Raw genomic sequence first — 20709 nt, 5'->3', positions numbered from 1 at the left:
TTTTGCTCATTAGTGATTATGATTCTGGTGGCTGTTGATAATCTCTGGGCTTAGTATCCACATCTGTCCCCCCACCCCACCCCCAAAAAAGCATTGTTCTATGTACCTACCAGATCTCTTCATGTCCTAACAGTCAACAAGATAAGAAAGTTTTGTTAAGAATCTTTGTGTTCCTAGAGCAATCTTGAATGTCAGTGTGCATGAGAACGGCTTCCAAGCCTTGTTAGACACCAACTTCTGCTCCAGTAGGATGGGGGTGGAGTAAGACTCTGCATTTCTAAGGAGTGTCTTGGACACTTCTCCTACCCCTGCTGTGGGGATTCCTCTCTGAGAAGTATTGACAAAACCATTTTGAAACTAGTAAAACCTGAAGTCTCAGCACATTGGAGGCAGAGATAGGAGGATAACACATTCATGTTCAGCCTGGGCTACACAGAAAGTTCAAGGCTAGCCTGGGCTACATAGCAAGATTCTGTCTCAGACAGACAGACAGAAAGACAGGTAATCAGTAAAAACCATTTTGAAGTGTTTAGACTGAAATTTCCACTCTGTGATGGAATTTTACATGTAGTTCATTAAAATCTATCATAATAAACTAACACTCTAACTGTTGTTCTCTCTCTACCTTATGATTCCAAGCAAGAGGATTTACAATATTAATGGATCTTGATGTTCTGTTGAATACAACTGTCTTTTTGTTTATTGAGTCAGGGTCTTGCTACGTAGCCCAATATGGTCTTGAACTTTCGTTCTTCCTGTTTTAGCTCCCAGCTGCTAAGATTACAGATGTGCAGTGCTATGCTTTAAATATTTGAGGCTGTGTTTTTTTATTTGGACACTAACTGAATGCCATTATTTTCACAATGGAAGGACAATGGAATATCCTGACCACCATTTCATAGAAGTTTCATTTGGTTTTGGTACATTTGTGACCAGTCTCAGTTTCCTACTGAAAGTTAGAAAATTTGTAAAATTGATATAGAAGCATTTATATATATGAAGATATGCTTGAGTAGCGTTTCTCAAAAGCCCATGCTGTATATTTGTATGCATGTATGTGTGCAAGACCACGTGGAAGCCAGAGGCATAGTCTTTCACTGAACCCAGAGCTTGGGGTCTCAGCTAGACTGACTGTCCAGTGAACCCCGAGACTTGCCATTCTCTGCTTCCCAGTGCTAGGGTCATAGATGCATGCCACCATGTCTGGCTTTTATGTGGATCCAAACTCAAGTTCTCATTTTTACACGACAAACGCTTTACCCAGTAAGCTCTATAAAAATATTTATAAAGAAAGGCATCTGATAGTGTAACTAAAGCTCTTGCTACTGCTCTTAATTGACAAAAAGGGAACAGGAATTCTGTACTGAGCATCTATCCCAGGCTGCTCTCACTTGCCCTAGGAGACCAGGGACCGTGTTTACTTTATTTGATATATAGAACGGTACACAGAATGGCTAATAAATGTTCCCAAGCTGGGCGGTGGTGGTGCACGCCTTTAATCCCAGCATTTGGGAGGGCAGAGGCAGGCAGATTTCTGAGTTTGAGGCCAGGCTGGTCTACAGAGTGAGTTCAAGGATAGCCAGATTTCTGAGTTCTAGGCCAGCCTGGTCTACAAAGTGAGTTCCAGGACAGCCAGGGCTACACAGAGAAACCCTGTCTCGAAAAATAAAATAAAATAAAATAAAATAAAATAAAATAAAATAAATGTTTCCAAAAATAACAGAATGTGTCAAGAAATGTTAAACATTGTCGCTATAGTAGAAATATGTGGTTCTTGTTGTCAAGGCACTTAAGCCTACTTGGAGAGAGAATGCAGGGCATCCAAACTCTGAATGTAAAAATTAACTGTGGAGCCTGTGGAGGGAGGGGCTCAGTGTGGGAGCCAGGCATGCAGCTGGTCCTGAGAGAGGGATGCACACACACTGTAAAGGGAAGAAGTGCTGTCATTTCTCTTCATGGCAAAGGTAGAAAGGTAAGAACATTTGTAAATTGATATAGAAGCATTTATACGTATGAAGATATGCTTGAGTAGCTCTTGTCCAAAAGCTATAAGTGTCTCATTAGATTCATCATGAGGGGCTTTTGCCTCTCTAGAGTCATCATTTACAGTCCTTCATTGTTAGAGTCTCTGTGCCAATCAGGAATGTACAAATGATGCATACACATACACACACACTCATCTACACACTCTCTTGTATACACATACACTTACACACATTCACTCACACTCACATACTCTCACACACACACACACACACACAGACATACACACACACACACAGTAGTTTTGCATAAGCTATATATTCTCCATAAAAAGCCATCTGAGCTGTAGGCTGGCCATCCTTTCCTTTACTGGTCTTTTTTCACTAAGGGGGAGAGTTCACATACTCTAGACTTTTGCAATTCGTTCCCCTACTACAAATTACATAGTATCCTTAACCCCTCCCCAGGAGTTCCAGTAGACCTGGTCAAAATAGAACTGGACCCACTTACCTATGTCTCTCAACCCTTACTTACGGGAAGATGGTCCCCAAATCCGAGTGTTCCCTTCAGCTCATTTTGATTTGGTATATCTCTTTCCAAAGAGATTTGCCCTCCTCTCTGACTGTGGACTGATTGGCATCTCATTGTCACATACTGAGACGGTCTGTCTTCTTGGTCCTTATGCTCTGGGCAGTGAGGACTAGAACCACACCTTCCTGCTTCCAGTTTAGTGAAAGGCTTGGTCTGCTACAAAATCTCATTTTTAATAACTGTAGGTAGATTTTCCCATAAAGGGTCAGTATTGGAAATAGTGTACCATAGGACTGATGCTACTAACAGACTTGTGGAATCTAGCTCTGTTTCTATGGAACTTGAACTCTGTCACACCCCCTTAGATTCTGTGTTTGAATGTTTGGGGTACAGGTTATAGTGATGAAGAGAGGTTGTTGTATCAGGGAGATTTTACTTTTCTGAGGGTTGGGTTTGTTTGTTTGTTTTCTGTGTCATGGTAAACTTCCATGGTTTTAAAGCCATATAAATTAACGGGAATCATATGAGACAATGAGATAGCACTTTTGTAGTGTTTGCACATGTGACAGGAGGTAGGCACATAAGACAGGAATTTTGTAGTCTAAAGTAAGTAATGGAGTTGACCCCAAACAAGTGTGGACAAATAAACTCACACTGAAAGTGAGGCGCTAGAATGCGCATTCAGAATTGCCAAAGAATTTTTTTTTCAGTAGTGGACTGCAATCTCATGGCAGTCATTTATTCTCAGACTAGTTACAAGTCTCTAAAGTAAACACTGCCCACTTTAAAGCAAAATAAAACAAACAAACAAACCCATTAACACAATACCAAGTTACCTCAATGATCAAGATGGACAGTAGTAGTATTCAATGAGAACAAGCAAATATTTAGAAGTCAATTAGACAGGCATATCATATTCATTTAACATAACAGCCAAAGAATTTTTTAATTATTATTCATAGAAAAATATCTACCCTTGAGGATTAAAAGTGCCAATGCTCTCAATGACAATCAGACCAATAAGATTGTTATTGATATACCTGTGTGAGATTTTATGTACTATATTCATAGGTGTATGAACCATGTGCACCATTGCAAGCCAAACCCTGGCACTGGATCCTCAGAACTGTAGTTACAGGTGGTTGTGAGCTCCCCAGTGTTGGAGCTAGGAACTGAACCTGGGTCACCTTCAGGAGCAGTATATATTGAGCTAACCCTAGCCCTAAAACAAGTATTCCTGATATGAATGACAATTTATGTCATTTGTGTATTTTAGATTTAGGTTTGTGTATTTAGATCAATTGGTGTGTTTCAGAGAACTTAACAAAGTTCTTGCACTAGTAAAAAATACTGTGGGACTATATATATAACAATGATACAGTTTTAACCACTGGAAGTGTATAGTTTCATTAATTACACTCAATAATGTGCTATCTAGATCCAAATCTTTCTTTAAACCATCTCCAGTGTTAACACTGTATTGATCCACTGTGTGTATGTGTGTGTGTGTGTTTCTGTATAGGCTTGTGGCTATGTCCTTTAGTATCAAGAATCATTGTTCCACTTACTTCTTGGCAATACTGTTGGAGAAAACAAAAGGCTGGGTGAATAGAGGTCAACTCTAACCTTGCTCAGTGTTCCAAAGTTCTGGGCAATGGCATTCAGTATTGCCCAGGCCTGCCCTTCTCTATCCACCTATGAAGGATGGTACTCGGAAAGCCTTGGTAGTAGTGTAGAAACCAGTCACCCAGTTGGTTCTTTTAAAATCTTCCTTCATATGGATTATTTCCAAATCTCGTAGGGTGTATTTTTTGCCTTTGAAAACAGCTCAGTTTTTGGAAGATGTGTTAATGACTTGGGGTTCTTACAGGGCTCATGACTGCAAGACAGGGTCTTCCCTCATTTGTTACAGAGTTCACTGAAGAAGTCCCAGTCGCTCCTGGTTGTTTCTGCTTTAGTTTGAGGTTGGTGAGGAGATGGCTGCAGAGGAGAGAGTGATAAACTCTCTCTCTCAGGCTCTGTACATTATTATCTGGGCAGGAATTAGGGAGGGGGAAATTATTATCTGGACTGGGAGCCAGAGGCTCACATGCTACAGATACACAACCTTCTATGAACTGAACGTCTCTAACTAAGGTAAAGCTCAGTTACCTTACAGACGCCTTATGGAGCTATTCTTAATAACTATAGGCAGGGCATCATAGTAAAGTTTATTTATTTTGTTGGGATGAAAGTATACACAAATAATAAATTTTAAATTTTACCTTAGGCTCATATCTCAAATGTTCCTTTTACTGTACAAGACATTCTTCCACTGCCTTGACTCAGTTGCTTTCTTGTATAAGATAGTTATGACAGTTAAGTGTTATGGTACCTGCCTTTAATCCCAGCACTCGGGTGGCAGAGTGGTGATTTTGACATCAACCTGTCTAGTTCCAGAGTTAGTACCAGGACAGCTAAAGCTGCAGAGAGAAACCCTGTCTCAAAACACTACACTATAAAAAAGATAATTATGACAATAGCAGTATCTATTTCACAAATGCCCTTCCTTCCTCCTTCCCTTCCTCCCTCTTCCTCCCTTCCTCCCTTCTTCTATCCCTCCCTTCCTCTATCCCCTACTTCCTCCTTCTTTTATTCTTCCTTCTTTTCCTTCCTCTCTTTATAGTACTGGCGATCAAACCCAGAACCTCATGTATGTAAGGCAAACATTCTACCAATTGAACACCATCTTTAACCTGCATAAGCAGTTTTTCCCATGTGCTTATTGTCAAAGATAAATTTGTTTAATAATGCCTAACTTGAAGTAAGCACCCAGTAAATGGTGATAAAGATTAACAGTGGTAATAACAGACTATCCCAATTGGTGACTGAAATACTTGTCTTCCATAAATGTACTAATCAGGAAATACCAGACACGGTGGGTCAGCCTGACTCTCTGCTACACCGTTGGCTCTTGTGTTTGGCACACAGTTTAGAGGAAGGTCAAGATTGGTGGTGTCCAGCTCCAGCCCTGCTGTTGTCTTGGCCTCTTCCAGTATCATGGTGAGCCCGCGACTGCCATGGTATTCTCTGATACTCAGTTAGTCCAGCAGCATTCAGGGAGATAGGGTAACAAAGTGTCACACAGCCTAGGGCCTTACACGTTGTATAAAGTGTGGCCTAGAGAGTCACAGAAAGCTGGCACTGATCAGATTCCTAATTTGGTAGTGGTGGGGTGTTTATGGCTTAATGTTTTTCCTACTTTAGACAGAGTACATTTTTTTTTTCTTAAAAATGTCTAATTATGTGTTTGCCTAGTGCCATGTAATTATATATCGAGGAAAGATATAATTATGGAGTACTTTAAATTAATATTATTTCCTTGATTGATTTAATGATCCTAGAGCTGTTAGCTTATTGTCTAAGAACAATGGAGCCAGCTTTTAGCTGAGACTCATTTCAGATAGTGACATGCGGTATGTGGGTGGTTAGCATATGGTTTTTAAATGCTTTAAATTTACCTTAGAAGAAAATTTTCTTGTATTTTTCACTCTGCTATAATGTAAAAAATTTCCAACAAATTTGATCTGTCTATCCTTTCTCAAGGATATCTGTGTAGAAGCTGGTGAGATGGCTCATCCTTTAAGAGCAGAGGCTCAGGGTTCAGCGCCCAGCACTCATGTGGGATAACTCACAACCTCTGGCAATACAAGTTCAAGGGGATCTTATGCCCTCTGTTGGCCTCTGTGTGTACTTGTGCATAATGTATGTAAAACATGTTCATAAATAAAAAATGGAATAAATCTTTTAGTAGGATATTAGAAAAATCCTATTACAAAAAGATTGCAAAGTAAGGTTTATTCCTTTAGCTTTTGTTCATTCATTCATTCATTTATTCATTCAGTAAGTACCTACCCACCTAAGACTTAGACACCCAACTTTGAGGTTACAATAGGGAGGAGTTACATTTTCTTTTGTCATGGAACTCTGTAACCAGGGAGAGAGACAGAGCAGCTGACACTAAACCTGACTTAATCTCAGCAACCACCCTCAATACTCAACTTGCATTCAACACCCAAGAGAATGGAAGCTTGGGAAAGTTACTAGGTTGTCATGGAAACTGCAACAATAGAAACAATCCTGGGACCTGGAGAGATGGCACAGTGGTTAAGAGCACTGACTGCTCTCCCAGAGGTCCTGAGCTCAGTTCCCAGGAACTCCATGGTGGCTCACAACCATCTGTAATGGGATCAGATGCCTTCTGGTGTGAACTGTACTCATATACATAAAATAAATGTTTCTTTTTTCTTTTAAAAAAAAAACCACCCTGAATCTTTAACTAATAAAAACTGGAACGGGTGAAAATTGACCAGGGCATGGATGCAAAGGTGATTGGTTCTATCTGTGAGTGTCAGAGAGTCCAGGATAAGTGAAAACATGAAATTGGGCTTTCAAAGGGTAACAAAGTTTTCCAAGAGAAACACCACCAACAGGAAGCAGCATCTACAGATCTGTATTGTATAGCCCTGGCAACAACAGCCATTCTCCTAATTTTTCAACTGTTTTATTCTGTAAGTCATTTCTATTCCCTGAGAAAACATCAGTGGAGCAGACTTGAGAAGTACCTAGTAGCCTGGATAGCCTGACTTGTGTTGGGTAGAAGGGTTAGCCACTGTGGAGTTTAACCTGATAGACCTGAGTTGCTACCGCCAGGACCCCTTGATACTTATGTGAAGCATTCTTACGTTTTGTTTAGCATGATATACTTGCTGTTCTCAAGGGTATAGAAAAATGGGTAACCTGGAAAGTCTTTGTTACCTAGACATTGTATAGAAAAGGGGGCTCCAGTAGACCAGATAGGGAATTCTGCACAGCGTCCAGCCAGTGCTGCCAAAGGTAATGGATAATGCTCAAAAGACCTGGGCTGAGCAGTGTGGCTATATAGATCGCTTACCTTTGAGAGTAAAATTTCTCGTGAACAAAATTGTCATCTAATCAATACTAGTCTTTTTGGATTGTCAACAGATTAGGACAAGCAGTGTTATAGTGGATCTCTAACCTGTCAAATATGTATATTAAAGGAAGATGGGAAATAGTTCCGCTGAGGAGAAAACTAAGACGTATAAGCCACCCTTGGCTCTCTCTGCAGGACTTTTCATGTTGTCAGGAGAGCTGTGATGCTAATAGAGAGCACAGAGTTTATAAGAAACATCTAGAAGAAGAGTACTAGAAACTGAATTCTGTGCTACCTAAGGCAATTAAAAAAAATCCAAGCATTAGTGTAAATGATCTAGTTAAAGTGTATTTCTAAATATGTTTTCATATCTTCAGCAGAAAGGAATTCTTTAATTAAAACAAAACAACAACCAAACTAACAAAACTACTGCTATATTGAGCCAGGCTACCCCACCTGCTGTAATCCTGTTTCTCAGGAGGCTGAGGCGGGAAGACTGTGGATTCAAGGCTAACCTGGGCTATGTCCTGAAACCCTGGATTACAAAGTTGGTGGCGTGAAGCTCTTCCTCTTTTGGTATTTAGATCCCTTTGACATCTCTGCCTGTCTGTGTCAAAGGGTGACACAGGGTCACTTCTAGAAGGTTGGTGTAACTCAGGATTATGGAGATCTTAACAAAGTATTGCATCAAGTTTGTCTCCCTGCATTTAGACCCTGTTCCATACACGGAGAGACAACAGGATACCGCTTCCAGAAGTTCTATGTGACATGTGCTTATGGAGATGAACCGATGGGAGGATTAATTTCTTTTCTCTATTCTCTCAGGTCTCAGAGTGCAGTTGGCCCATCAGGCAGGCTCCAAGTCTACACAACCTGTTTGCCGTGTGTAGGAATATGTATAACTGGCTATTGCAGAACCCAAAAAATGTCTGTGTTGTCCACTGCTTGGTGAGTGATCTTTGTTCCTTCTGCTGGTGGAATTTTGATGAAATGTGGACCAGAAGGGTAACACCTGAGCTTAGCAGCATTTACTGGGACTTTACTTAGAGGGAAAGCAGTGCCAGGCAGATAAAAATGATGGAAGAAAAGAAATGATGTATTAGTGTTAAAACCTATCTTATTTTCAGCCTTTCCCTTCCTAATCCCCTAAAGAAAAAATAATTATTAAAGGAAGAATTTATTATTCCTGGTAGTGTTTTATTTTGTTTTGAGATGAATTCATACTGTGTAGTCCAGGCAGGTTCTGAATTTGTGGCCATCATCCTGCCTCAGTTTCCCAAGTGATGGGATTACAGGTGTGAGCACAGTAACTGGCTTTACTCTTGATATTTGAGTAAGAGTAGGAGAGGTCCGTGTTCACAGGCTAATTAATACAGGGGTTCTAAAATGTGCTGCGTGTCATAAAAGAGGAAGGAAAGGAGCTGTGGGTACACAGGTAAAAATGCTCTAAGCTTTGTATGAGTAAAATGGAGATACATGCTCTTAACTATTTGTGTTTAAATAAAAATAAGAGACAGTGACATTTATCCCCATGTAAGTAGTTTCATGGACCAGCTCGATTTTCAAATGATTCTCGAAGGGATGGCTAGGTCTTTGCCTTGGGTTTGCTGCAGCCCCTTTCCTCAGCCCTTCCTCTCAGGCCTCTTACCTGTCCCTTAAACCTCAACTTTCAGCAAAACCCTTCCAACTCTTGAGTAATTTCCATAGTACAGACATTTCCACTGTGCATCTAAACCTCACCTGCGGCACTGAAGACATGGCCTCACCCCGGCCGTTCCCTGCCCGTTTCCCAGTCTGTCCTCTTGCAGAAAGAAACGGCCACTGAACTTTAACACAAAAGGTTCGAGCAAGAGGCTGTGTGCATGAACACAGGGAGTCGAGCACAAGCGCTGGAAATCATTCTGTCTTCAAACATCAGTCAGTGTTGTGTTGTGGTTTGTTCTTTTGTTTTGCTCTGAGGGCCTCCAGGTTGACTTTCCCCTCCGTAAGAGCCAGCTGGCTGGAACAGAGGAGACAGTTGAAGAATGTTTTTCATATTTCTGTTTCCACTCCCAAATTCTTGGCAAGAATGCAAAGCACTTGGTATCTGTAAGCATTGTAGGGTCAGGTGGATAAAATGGATACAAATGTATTTAATTTTCTTAACTATTGGTGTTTAAAAAAAAAATAAGAGAAAGTGACAATTATGCCCCTGTGGGTAGTTTCATGGACCAGCTGTATTAAATGCCACAGGGCAGGGCTTGGCTTTCAAGGGCACATTCCATCCCCTGAAGAACAGCTTGCTTTTAGGCCTAGGCAGCCTTAAGTGTAATGAGGATTTTAACTTAATTTTTTTTCTGAAAGTTTAGAGAGATGGAGCCAGGCAGTGGTGATGCAAGCCTTTAGTTCCAGTACTTTCAAGGCAGAGGCAGGTGGATCACTGTGAATTCAAGATCAGCCTGGTCTATAGGACAGCCAAGGCTACACAGAGAAACCCTGTCTCAAAAATCAATCAATTAATCAATTAATCAATCAAAAGTTTAGAGAGGTTCGAGGCTTTCCAGCCCTTATACTGCAATCACGACTCAAAAATTCAAGGCTTTGTGGATTCATCTGGGGATTCGATTGCCATGCTCACTACAGTCCAAAGTAAAAGCATACTTCTTATGAACTGTTTGTCACCCTGAACCACCCTTTGTCGTCCCTAGCTTTCTGTCATCATGTGCAAGTTCTAGAAAGCCATGAAGAGGGGCTGGAGAGATGTCTCAGTGGCTAGGAGTACTTGCTGTTCCTACAGAGGGCCCAAGTTCGTTTCTCATAACTCATGTCTGGTGGCTTACAACTGCTTGTAACTGTAGTTCCTAGGATCCAGTGTCCTCTCCCAACTTAGGTACCAGCCGTGCATGTGGTACACAAATATATATTCAGGCAAAACATCTGTGAATATAAAAATAATAAGCTTTTAAAAAGATGCCATGAAAGAACCTGGAGAGATGGCTCAGTGCATATCCTGTCTTGGCTGGACTTGGCTGCAGCATCAGGCTTCAGGCATCTTACCTGTGTGATCATGCTGAGGCCCCATGGAGAACATCAGAGGCCAATGATGAGTGTCTGGAGGACGTGCAGGCCAGCTGCCACCTTTATGAAAGTCTTGGGCTGCAGTCTGACACCTATTACAGAAGCTGCTGGCTAGTTATGGGCAGCTGTGACCCTCCGAGTATCCCCCTGACTCTCAGAGGCATGGATTTGATTCCTTTCTTCCCCAGGCATGGAGTCTTCCCAGGCAGCATCAAATCAACAGCTGTGTTTGGAGACAGAGTCATCATCTTTCCCAGTAGTGCTATTTCTTTTTTTTTTGGTTTTTCGAGACAGGGTTTCTCTGTGTAGCCCTGGCTGTCCTGGAACTCACTTTGTAGACCAGGCTGGCCTCGAACTCAGAAATCCACCTTCCTCTGCCTCCCAAGTGCTGGGATTAAAGGCGTGCGCCACTACGTAAATGAAGATAGTTCCAAGGATGTGAGGTATAAGTAAATAAGAAGCGGGAGGGGGGATGAAAATTGTATAAAGAGGAAGAAAAAGAGATTGACCAAGGACTGTTGTCTGTCAGGATGTTCTTAGCATCACTTACAAAAGGCCATGCATGAATGAGTCAGATGGCCTTGACCAGTCTGGGAAAAAGACTGGAAGCTATGCGCTAGCCCTTCAGTGCCCTCCTGTGTATATCATAGATGTATTTAAAATAATGAGCATATACCAGTCATTTAATAAAAAGTAAAACAACAAAAAAAAAAAGGTCCGTATGATAGATAAAATGAGCAAACACATATCTAAGAGTTACGATTAAGAATGGCAACGAGGCTAGTTCTGGAGAGAATGACGAATCAGGAAAGTATTCCTCACATCCACAACCCCCACCCCTTTCTATGTTCAGAGCAGGGATAGTAAAGTCTTGAGGCACATAGTATAAGTCTAACCCTTTACTGCAGGGGGACAGATGTCAGGCTAGCAGGGACAGCTGATGAGCTGAAGTTGGCAGGTATTGAGGTAGTAGAATATGCAGGTTTGAGGTGCCCCCAAATTAGCCCATTTTCAGGACCTAAATTCTGTGACAAATTTCTGACAGCATGTGGAGAAATAGCTATGGCTCCCTGCCTTCTTCTGAGGAAACACAAAGAAGAGGAGCCAAGGAAGCGAAGGACCCTCCCACCCCTGCCACCCTGCAAAACTACGGGTCCTCAGGAATAAGTCAAACAAATCATTAGATATAACTTAAAAGTCATAGAGGAAAAAGCCCCCAGGCTCAGCTGAGCACAAGGATCAAACCAATGAGACATTTTGCAGTGAGGCAAGTAGACTAGTTGGGAAAGTTTACGGGGTTCCAGCTTGAGATTTCTACATTTCTTGTGGCTAAGACAGAGTAAGCTGGGACAGGTTATTTAATTTTCAGTTGGGTTATAGCTCAATATCTGCTTGGAGTAGTGGGTGATTCATAGATAACATCCTTATGGGTGTTGTTTAGTTATGTTTTAAAAAAGAACCATCAGCTTTGGTGAAAATTTGGAAGGCAAGCTTTATCAGTTCTCTCAGAATTGGGATGATCCCAGAGTGAACCTGGATTTATTATTTATTTATTTATTTTCTTAAGTTCTTATAATGAGCTGGAGAGATGGCTCAGTGGTTAAGAAGACAGGCTCTTCCAGAGCACTGGAGTTTGGTTCCAAGTGCCCACATCACAACTGTCTATAACTAGCTCCAGGCACCTGGACCTCTTCTGACCTCTGTAGGCCCCAGTATGTGCACGTGTGCATGTGAATGCATGTGCACTTGCACGCAAGTGTTTTGAAACAAAAATTGTTTGGTTGTTTAACAGTGTGATACCATAGGAAGAACATGTAACCAGACCTGAAATAATTAAACATAACTGTTTACCTTAAAGATTGCTCTGCTGTGATAAAACACCATAATGGGGTTTATTTCTAATTACAGTTAGTTCCATATCACAGTTCATCACCAAGGGAAGTCAAGGCAGGAACTCAAACAGGGCAGGAACCTGGAGTCAGGAGTGGATGCAGAGGCCATGAAGGGAGCGCTCTTTCCTGCCTTGGCTTCCTGGCTTGCTCAGCCTGCTTTCTTATACCATTCAGGACCAGAAGCTATATCTCAGTAAATATACGCAAGTAGAATTTATTTTCCTGAGCTTCTTGGGTGATTATAGAATCAGTTTTATAAAAATCTTTCCTTGCTGCTTTGTGATTTTTTTTTTTTTTTTTTGGTTTTGAAATGAGCAATTCTGAAGTAAAAGGAAACTCAAAATTCGGAGTTCTCTCTGTTCTCTCTCTGCGAGCAGGCTTTCCCTGCAATGGATGTTTCTGATGAGTTTGTGGCTCTTCCTTGACAGGATGGACGTGCCGCGTCGTCAATCCTGGTTGGTGCTATGTTCATTTTCTGTAATCTCTACTCCACGCCTGGCCCTGCTGTTCGATTACTCTACGCAAAGCGACCAGGAATTGGACTGTCTCCGTCTCACAGGAGGTACAGTGATGGAGGCGTCGGGCTGGCACATGCGTGGTTTACGTAGTACCCGGTGCTGCAGAAGGTCTGCCTCTTGGGAGCTCTCTTTTAGATTCTAATTGGTTGGTGTTATCCTGAACTATGATGACAAAGTAAAATGGATTAGAATGTTGGGTTTTCACATGAACCTTCATTTGAAAGTCTGTGGCTTTAAAACTGAAGGGGAATGTTAAAGAGTGCCTAGGTTTCCTTTGTTTGTTTGTTTGTTTGGACAGGGTTTCTCTGTGTGCAAACCTGGCTGTCCTTTAACTAACTCTGTAGACCAGGCTGACTTCAAACTCACAGAGATCTGGCTGCCTCTGCCTCTTGAGTACTGGGATTAAAGGGGGAGCCACCTCTACATGCTGTCCTGCTTTCTTCATTTAAAAGGAGAGGAAAAAGGAGTAAGAACTGAACCAAGGTTATGCTGTGCTAAGCACCAGTCTGAAAACCCACTGAACATGGCTTGGCCATTCTCCCCAGCCCGGCTCCCAGTGCCTTCCAGTTTCATGCTGTAGGTCTTTATTACGATGTGCTGGTAGTTGGGTATGGTGGCACACACCTTTAATCCCAGCACTTGGGAGGCAGAGGCAAGGGGATCTCTATAAATCTGAGACCAACCTGGTCTACAGAGCAAAATCCAGGACAGCCAGGGTTACACAGAAAAAAAAAAAAAATAGACACTGGTGATTACTATATAAAAATGCAAAAAATAGAGAGAATAGGTGTTTTAAAGCTTAATTTTTCCTATGACTAAGATATAAGTCTGTAATCAATATAGGCTAAAAAAGAAAATGTGAAATGGCTTTAAAAGGAAGCCCATTTTAGGTAGCTGATTAATTTTCTTTCCTAGAGTTATAATTAGTTTCTCTGTTCTTACTTAAATCTTTGGATAAAATTCAAATTTTGGATAATAAATTCTAAAGTTTATCCAACTCTGCCTTTTGCTGACATGCTTTATCTGCTAGATTTAATAGAAATGGATGCTCAGATATCAGGCTAGTAAAGTGTTCCCACAAGCCTTTGACTGCACACACACCCTGCTGTTGGCTCAGCGTGTCAGTGGAAACAAGCTCTTTCTCATTAGAACAAGCTCTTATTCTTGTTATATATATGGGTGTTTTGCCTACATGTATGTATGTACTACTCATACATGCCTGGGGCTTCTGAGGTCAGAAGAAAAGGTGTCAGACCCATTTGGAATTGAAGTTACAGACTGGGTGAGCAACTAAATTGGTGTTGGGAACCAAACCTGGGTCCTCTGCGAGCAGCAGGTGCTCACACCCACTGAGTCGTGGCTCCAGCCCCAATATACAAGCTGTCTTAATTGTCTGTGTTTCCCCGTGGCAGTTTATGTTAGGAATGTGCAGAATATATTTTCTATTGCAATTTAATTTGCAAGAACAACCGCAGAAGCTGTCAATCCTCCTGCTGTGATGGTCTCACAGAATGGCGGCCTTCTGTTTCAGGTACTTAGGCTACATGAGCGAGCTACTTGCAGATAAGCCCTACCGCCCTCACTTCAAGCCGCTCACGATCAAGGCAATCACTGTCAGCCCAGTCCCCTTCTTCAATAAACAGAGAAATGGGTGCCGCCCTTACTGTGACGTTCTGATTGGAGAAACTAAAATATATTCAACGTGCACAGACTTTGAACGAATGAAGTAAGTCACCATGTTTTCTCTTCTTGCATATTTAATTCCTGTGTGGATTGCATTCCTCCTGCTTAGTGCTGTGATGGGTGACTATTTTTTTAAAGCTCGACATAGTTTAATCAAAGATGAGCACAGCTAATCTAGGGATTTGTCTCCTTTATAGACAGTGGTACTCTGTTCTGAAGGAGAGTGTTTGAGGTGTCTAGGATGAGGGGAGTGAGGTGGGCACAGAGGACCTGCACATTTGAAAAGGAGACTCTGTGATTTGGGTAGATGATTCTTTTAGTTACTTTTAAATTGATGTGATGAGACACTATGACCAAGGCAACATATAGAAAAATGATTTTTCGGGAACTTACAGTTTCAGAGGATGAGTCTATGAGCATATGTGGGAAGCATGGGAGCACTCAGGCAGGCTTGGTATTGGTACAGTAGCTGAGAGCTTACATCTTTTTTTTTTTGGTTTTTCGAGACAGGGTTTCTCTGTATAGCCCTGGCTGTCCTGGAACTCACTCTGTAGACCAGGCTGGCCTCGAACTCAGAAATCCACCTGTCTCTGCCTCCCGAGTGCTGGGATTAAAGGCGTGCGCCACCATGCCCGGCGGAGAGCTTACATCTTGACACAATGAACTAGAGGTAGAAAGAGCTAAGTAAGAGTGGTGTGGGTTTTTGAAGACTTAAGCACCCCTAGTAACACCTCCTTCAAAAGTCCACACCTCTTAATCCTTCCCAAACAGTTCTACCAACTGGGAACCAAACTATTGAAATATATGAGCCTGGGAGGGCATTCTCATACCAACTGCTATAAAGATGATGGACTTAAAAGTACTTATATGATCTACAAGGATGAACAGACACCAATGAGAGGGCCTTGGATTTTAGGAGATAAGGGGATGGCTGGTTTACACAACACAGATTTAGTTGGCAATAGATTAATTTAGGAGTCAGTGGTCTAGACTCCCAGAGAGTATGACATTTTTGTTTCTGTTCTGACCTTGGTTGGCATTTACTGTTAAAGTCAGGAAAAGGTGACTATATGGGGCATGGTTCTTTGAGGAAAACAAGATGTGCCTAGATGTCCTGACTGGATGGAGAGAGAAGGCCTACATTGTTGTGTCAGTGCTCTACCAGCCAAGAAACAGCCTGCAGCCAGTCCATACCGGCATCATTCCTACTTTTGCACAAGATAGGAAGGAGTTTCTATGTCTAAGTCTGGGTGAGCAGGTCCCTTAGAGCCATAGCAGAGTGTTCCTGTGTCTGTGATTGTACCAGACCAGACACTCTCATGATCTCTTCTGATCTCCATTTAAAGAGAATACCGTGTCCAAGATGGGAAAATCTTCATCCCTCTGAACATCACAGTCCAAGGTGACGTCATCGTTTCCATGTACCACTTGCGGTCAACCATCGGGAGCCGACTGCAGGCGAAGGTAAGCTTTCAGGAGGACTTGGGCTGTGAGCTCACCTGAGTTTGTAACAGGAGTATTACTGGGTCTTTTCTCTGTATCACTTTGGGCTTGATTGACAGGTGAGTTTGGAGTGAGAAAGAGCCTGACGGCTTGTTGATGTCCATCTTCTTTGTCACTGTGGGAGGGAATGGAGATTGAGGCAGGTTTAGTCCCAACGGAACTCTCTTGCATCATGACTTTCAGCAAGCCATGTTCTTGAGAATCTGAGTCTTTTTTTTTCAGTGCTGTGGTTAGGGGAACCACTATAATGTGAGTGCTTTCAAATAAGTATGAGTATAGTTAAGAATTTTTTCCCCAAGAGATGGTTCAGCAGGTAAAAGCTCTTGCCACAAACCCTCATGGCCTGAGTTCAATTTCCAGAATGCCTTCCCCAAAGGTGTTGTTACTATTAGAATTATCTTATTTTAAAAATGTTTCCTTCACCACTAAAAGAGACCTTGTACCCATCAACAGTCACTAACCATTTCCACTCCCTTCCTCATCTCCTGACTACCATGAATCTTTTTCCTGTTTCTATAGACTTGCTTATATGGAGACATATCATATAGATGGAATCATATAATATGTGGTCTCCGATGGTTGGCTTTTTTTACTCAATGTAATAGATTGGGGGTTTATTTGTGTTTTAGCAGGTAGCCATATTCCATTCCTATATATAGCTAAGCAACACTAAACTGAATGGATATACCACATTTATTAACTCTCCATGCTTAGATTATTTCTCCTCTTTGGCTGTTGGGAAAGATGTTGCAAGCAATTATATCTTAATTAATCAAATATTTGCTAAGAGCATATATCATATCTATTGCCTAGGTGTTTTGGACCAACAAAAAAGTAAGATTGTAGCCTTAGCCTTACAGAACTGACCCTAGAGGTGACAAGTCAAACATATGAATATCCACTATGCTGTATCAGAGGACAGACAGGACTCTGTCATTGCAACAGTGTTTTTAGCTAGTGGTCACCAAACAGACTGTGGAGGTGGGCCTTGAAGGATGATGAGTTTGTCGGGTTGGAGCAGGAGTCTCTGGGAAGAAAAACTACAGAAAAGCGCAGGACACTGATAAGTAAGGAAATGTCTTGCTTTCATGGAGAGAAGCTAGAAATGAACCTGAGAGGCCATTTAATATTTATATAATCTACAAATAATCAGATAAAGGGGCAATAGAAGGCGTAGACACAGTCCTCGACGTAGACTCCCTTTTCTCCTACTAATCCTGCTTCTTGCACATATTTTTAGGTGACCAACACACAGATATTCCAGCTCCAGTTTCATTCTGGGTTTATACCACTGGACACGACTATTTTAAAGTTCACCAAGTAAGTGCTGTGTGCACCTGAGGTCTTTACCAGCATGGCAGGAAAGCTCTGAAAGTCTGTAATAGCATGCTGTTGTCTCCAGAGTCCTGAGCTGCAGACTATTGACTGTGGCTCCATCACTTAGAGAGGCTACGCATGTTTGAAATCTTTCCATTGAGTATGGTTGATCTAAAGAAGAGCAAATGGATTGAGTTAACTAGAAAGGTCTAACGTTCCATGTTAGGGAACAAAGGATTATGACCGTGATCCTGTGTGTTTGTGGCTAGCTATCCCCAACAGGAATGGTATAGTTTAATTTCTGGGATGGCATAAGCAGTGACTCCTCACAAGGGCTAGCTGGCTATCGTACCAAAAGAGGTTCTGGGGAACCCAGCTGCACTGACTAGGGACCTGCTGATGCTATAATGTGGCTATAGATCTCAGGGTGTGGCTGAATCTGGGGTGGTGGGGATGGTTGCTGGAGCTAAGAAACAGGAAACTATGAAGGGGTTCAGAGGTTCAGGTTCAGAAGGTGGCTTTGGACCTGTTTCACTGTTTTGATGACCCATTTAGCCATGCCAGTGCATACTGGCCAGACGTATCAACTCTGCTTCACACAGTGCTTCTATTAATATGTTCCGTAGTAGTCCAACAATGTGAAGAGGTGCTATTCTTCTGTCTTCTCTACATGAGGAAACTGAGGCAGAGCAAAGTAGCACCTAGTTAGTACCCGACTCAACTTAGAAGTGAGTTTCAAGCAGAACTCGACAGCGTGAGCCGGGTCCTGTGTTGAGCATCCTGCTGACTGCACTGTTTGTGCTGCTGTTTTTCTTTCCGTTAGGCCTGAGCTGGATGCATGTGATGTACCAGAAAAATATCCTCAGCTGTTCCAAGTGACACTGGATATAGAAGTCCAGCCCCAAGACAAAGTGATCGACTTAACTCCACCATGGGAACACTACTGCACAAAAGATGTGAACCCCAGCATCCTCTTCTCCTCTCAGCAGGAGCATCAGGACACTCTGGCCTTAGGGGGTATGGCTCTTGGATGGCTTGGGTTTTCAGAATGATGCCTCCGGTTACACACTGTGTGGTTTTGTTTCCTGTGTTTGGTTGACCTTGGGACCTTTTGTCTTGCAGGTCAGGCTCCAGCCGATCTCCCACCAGACCATCCCAGGAATCTTGGGCAAGGAGGCTTCTTTGCCTCTCTCTGTTGGCAAGGTATGGCAGAGCCTTGACTTTAGGATGATTAGATGATAAAGCGATTAAGTTGTCTGGTATTATTAAAACTCTTCTTGAAGCAGTGTCAATGCAAGATTCCCTTTCTCCCTTATTTCAAACTCTTCCCTTCATGTTTTTCAAATTGGCATCTTGCCTGCTTTCCAGGCCACGAATGCTCAGACTGACCAGAAAGCCAATGTCGGCTATGTCCTACCTTCCTCATTTGCAGTATTTCTAAGCCATATCTTTCAAGACTGATGAAGTATGTGACATATGCTAAGATCCCTCTTTAGGCTGGTGACAATTCAGAAAGGCAAAACAAAGCATTGCTGCCTATAAGCAGATATTCTAAAGACCGAGTTGGGCATTGTCTCAAGGACTGTAGCTCCAAGCATGGTGAAGGAAGTCACCATGGCCTGTATCTCTGCTAGTTGCTTTAGCAACCATTAGCCCACACAGGGCTCTGCCACTGTGCTATTTTCTCCCACACCTGGAGGCATTTCCAGATTTCTTCTTAACTTAGCACTTTACATTATGATCTTGAGGAGACAGCCACTGGCACCCTAGTTAATGTACCCTGGCCACGATTGATTTGCAGTCTGCAGGCAATAGCTACAAAGTGTGGTATAGAATGGAATATTCAAACTTTATAAGAGGAAGGGTTAGGGATTCAGCCTCAGAGATGTCCTCAGTAACATTCTCTTTCTTCCCCTGATGTGTGTTTCTAACATAACACTCCTAGATGTTTTCAATGTTAGGTTAAAAAGTATTCATATGATTCCTTTGGATCCAAAGGTTTGTTTACAAAATCTTCTTCTGAAAAATGGAACAGACTAGGAAGCCCAGGCAGATGTGGCTTGTAGATAGATTGTTGGTCTCTTTCTTGGTCCTTACCTTGCTCCTTTCTCACAGTAATGGTTTCTAATAAATCATTACCTATCCCTTTTCACGGCCATGTTAATATGTAGACATAATTTCTGTATGGGCCTGGAGAGCTGGCTTAGTGGTTAAGAGCATGTGATGCTCTTACAGAGGACTGTCTGTAATGCCAATTGCAGGGAATCTAATGTCCTCTTCTGGCCCTTAGAGGCACCAAGCACACACACATGGTGTCCAGGCATACCCAATACAGGCACTCATGCAAACACATGAGACAAAATCTTTTTAAAAAGCAAGAATCTCTGTAGATGAACTTTGGTTTTTGTTTTGTTTTATTTTGTTTTTTTCTTCTGAGACAGGGTTTCTCTGTATAACCCTGGCTGTCCTGGAACTCACTTTGTAGACCAGGCTGGCCTCGAACTCAGAAATCCTCCTACCTCTGACCTCGAGCTGGGATTTAACCCAAATGTAGTCACTTATCTGCCTGTGGTTTTTACATTTTTGCAAAGGTATGTAAAATATATTACTTAATATCTCCAGTAGCCTATTTTCTCTTTCTGCAACAATGTAAACATAACAAAACTCACATGACCCAGCAGTCAGTCATATAATCGGTTATTTACACATTGGTCTTTTTTAGATCAGAAATCAGAGAAGTCACGCTGTGAGGAGGACCACGCTGCCCTGGTGAATCAGGAAAGTGAGCAGTCAGATGATGAACTACTGACCCTCTCCAGCCCCCATGGCAATGCAGAGGGTGACAAGCCTCATGGAGCCAAGAAGCCAGGCAAAAAGCAGCAGGAGCCAGCTGCGCCTCCTCCCCCAGAGGAAGTGGACCTTCTGGGCCTGGAAGGGTCTGATGTGAGCACGAACTTCTCTTCCCTGGCAGCTCCTCCCAGCAATTCTGAGCTGCTGAGTGACCTGTTTGGGGGTGTAGGTGCCACAGGTCCTGCTCAGGCAGGACAGGCTGGGGTAGAAGATGCGTTTCACCCTAGTGGACCTGCGTCTGCGCAGTCCACACCGCGCCGCACCGCCGCCTCTGCCTCTGCATCGCCAACCCTAAGAGTGGGAGAAGGTAATCTTCTGATTTTTCTGCTATCTTCCATTGTAGGAATAACTTTGGGGCCAAACAAGTAAAACTCAAATGCTTTAATAGGCTGAACTTTTCTAGTTTTTCTAGACGGTTTCTTGGAAAAACATAAAAGAAATA

The 20709-nt window shown here is 42.3% G+C and overlaps 1 protein-coding gene across 7 annotated transcripts in view; it reads left to right on the top strand.

Annotated features, from left to right (window-relative positions):
- The window catches only part of Dnajc6 (DnaJ heat shock protein family (Hsp40) member C6), a 147534-nt gene that overhangs the window by 103819 nt on the left and 23006 nt on the right, over nt 1-20709 (top strand). For all 7 annotated transcript variants that reach the window (XM_085839160.1, XM_029476517.2, XM_029476523.2 and 4 more), the window contains 8 exons: nt 8273-8395; nt 12825-12958; nt 14446-14640; nt 15944-16061; nt 17341-17420; nt 18241-18434; nt 18540-18620; nt 20140-20574. In XM_085839160.1, coding sequence (XP_085695286.1) covers nt 8273-8395; nt 12825-12958; nt 14446-14640; nt 15944-16061; nt 17341-17420; nt 18241-18434; nt 18540-18620; nt 20140-20574 — 1360 coding nt within the window. The remainder of the gene's footprint in view (nt 1-8272; nt 8396-12824; nt 12959-14445; nt 14641-15943; nt 16062-17340; nt 17421-18240; nt 18435-18539; nt 18621-20139; nt 20575-20709) is intronic.

This window comes from Mus caroli, unplaced genomic scaffold (assembly GCF_978045245.1).
Source record: "Mus caroli unplaced genomic scaffold, Mus_caroli_1 scaffold_6, whole genome shotgun sequence".
Lineage (NCBI taxonomy): Eukaryota > Metazoa > Chordata > Mammalia > Rodentia > Muridae > Mus > Mus caroli.
This window is presented reverse-complemented; position numbering and strand designations above follow the sequence as displayed.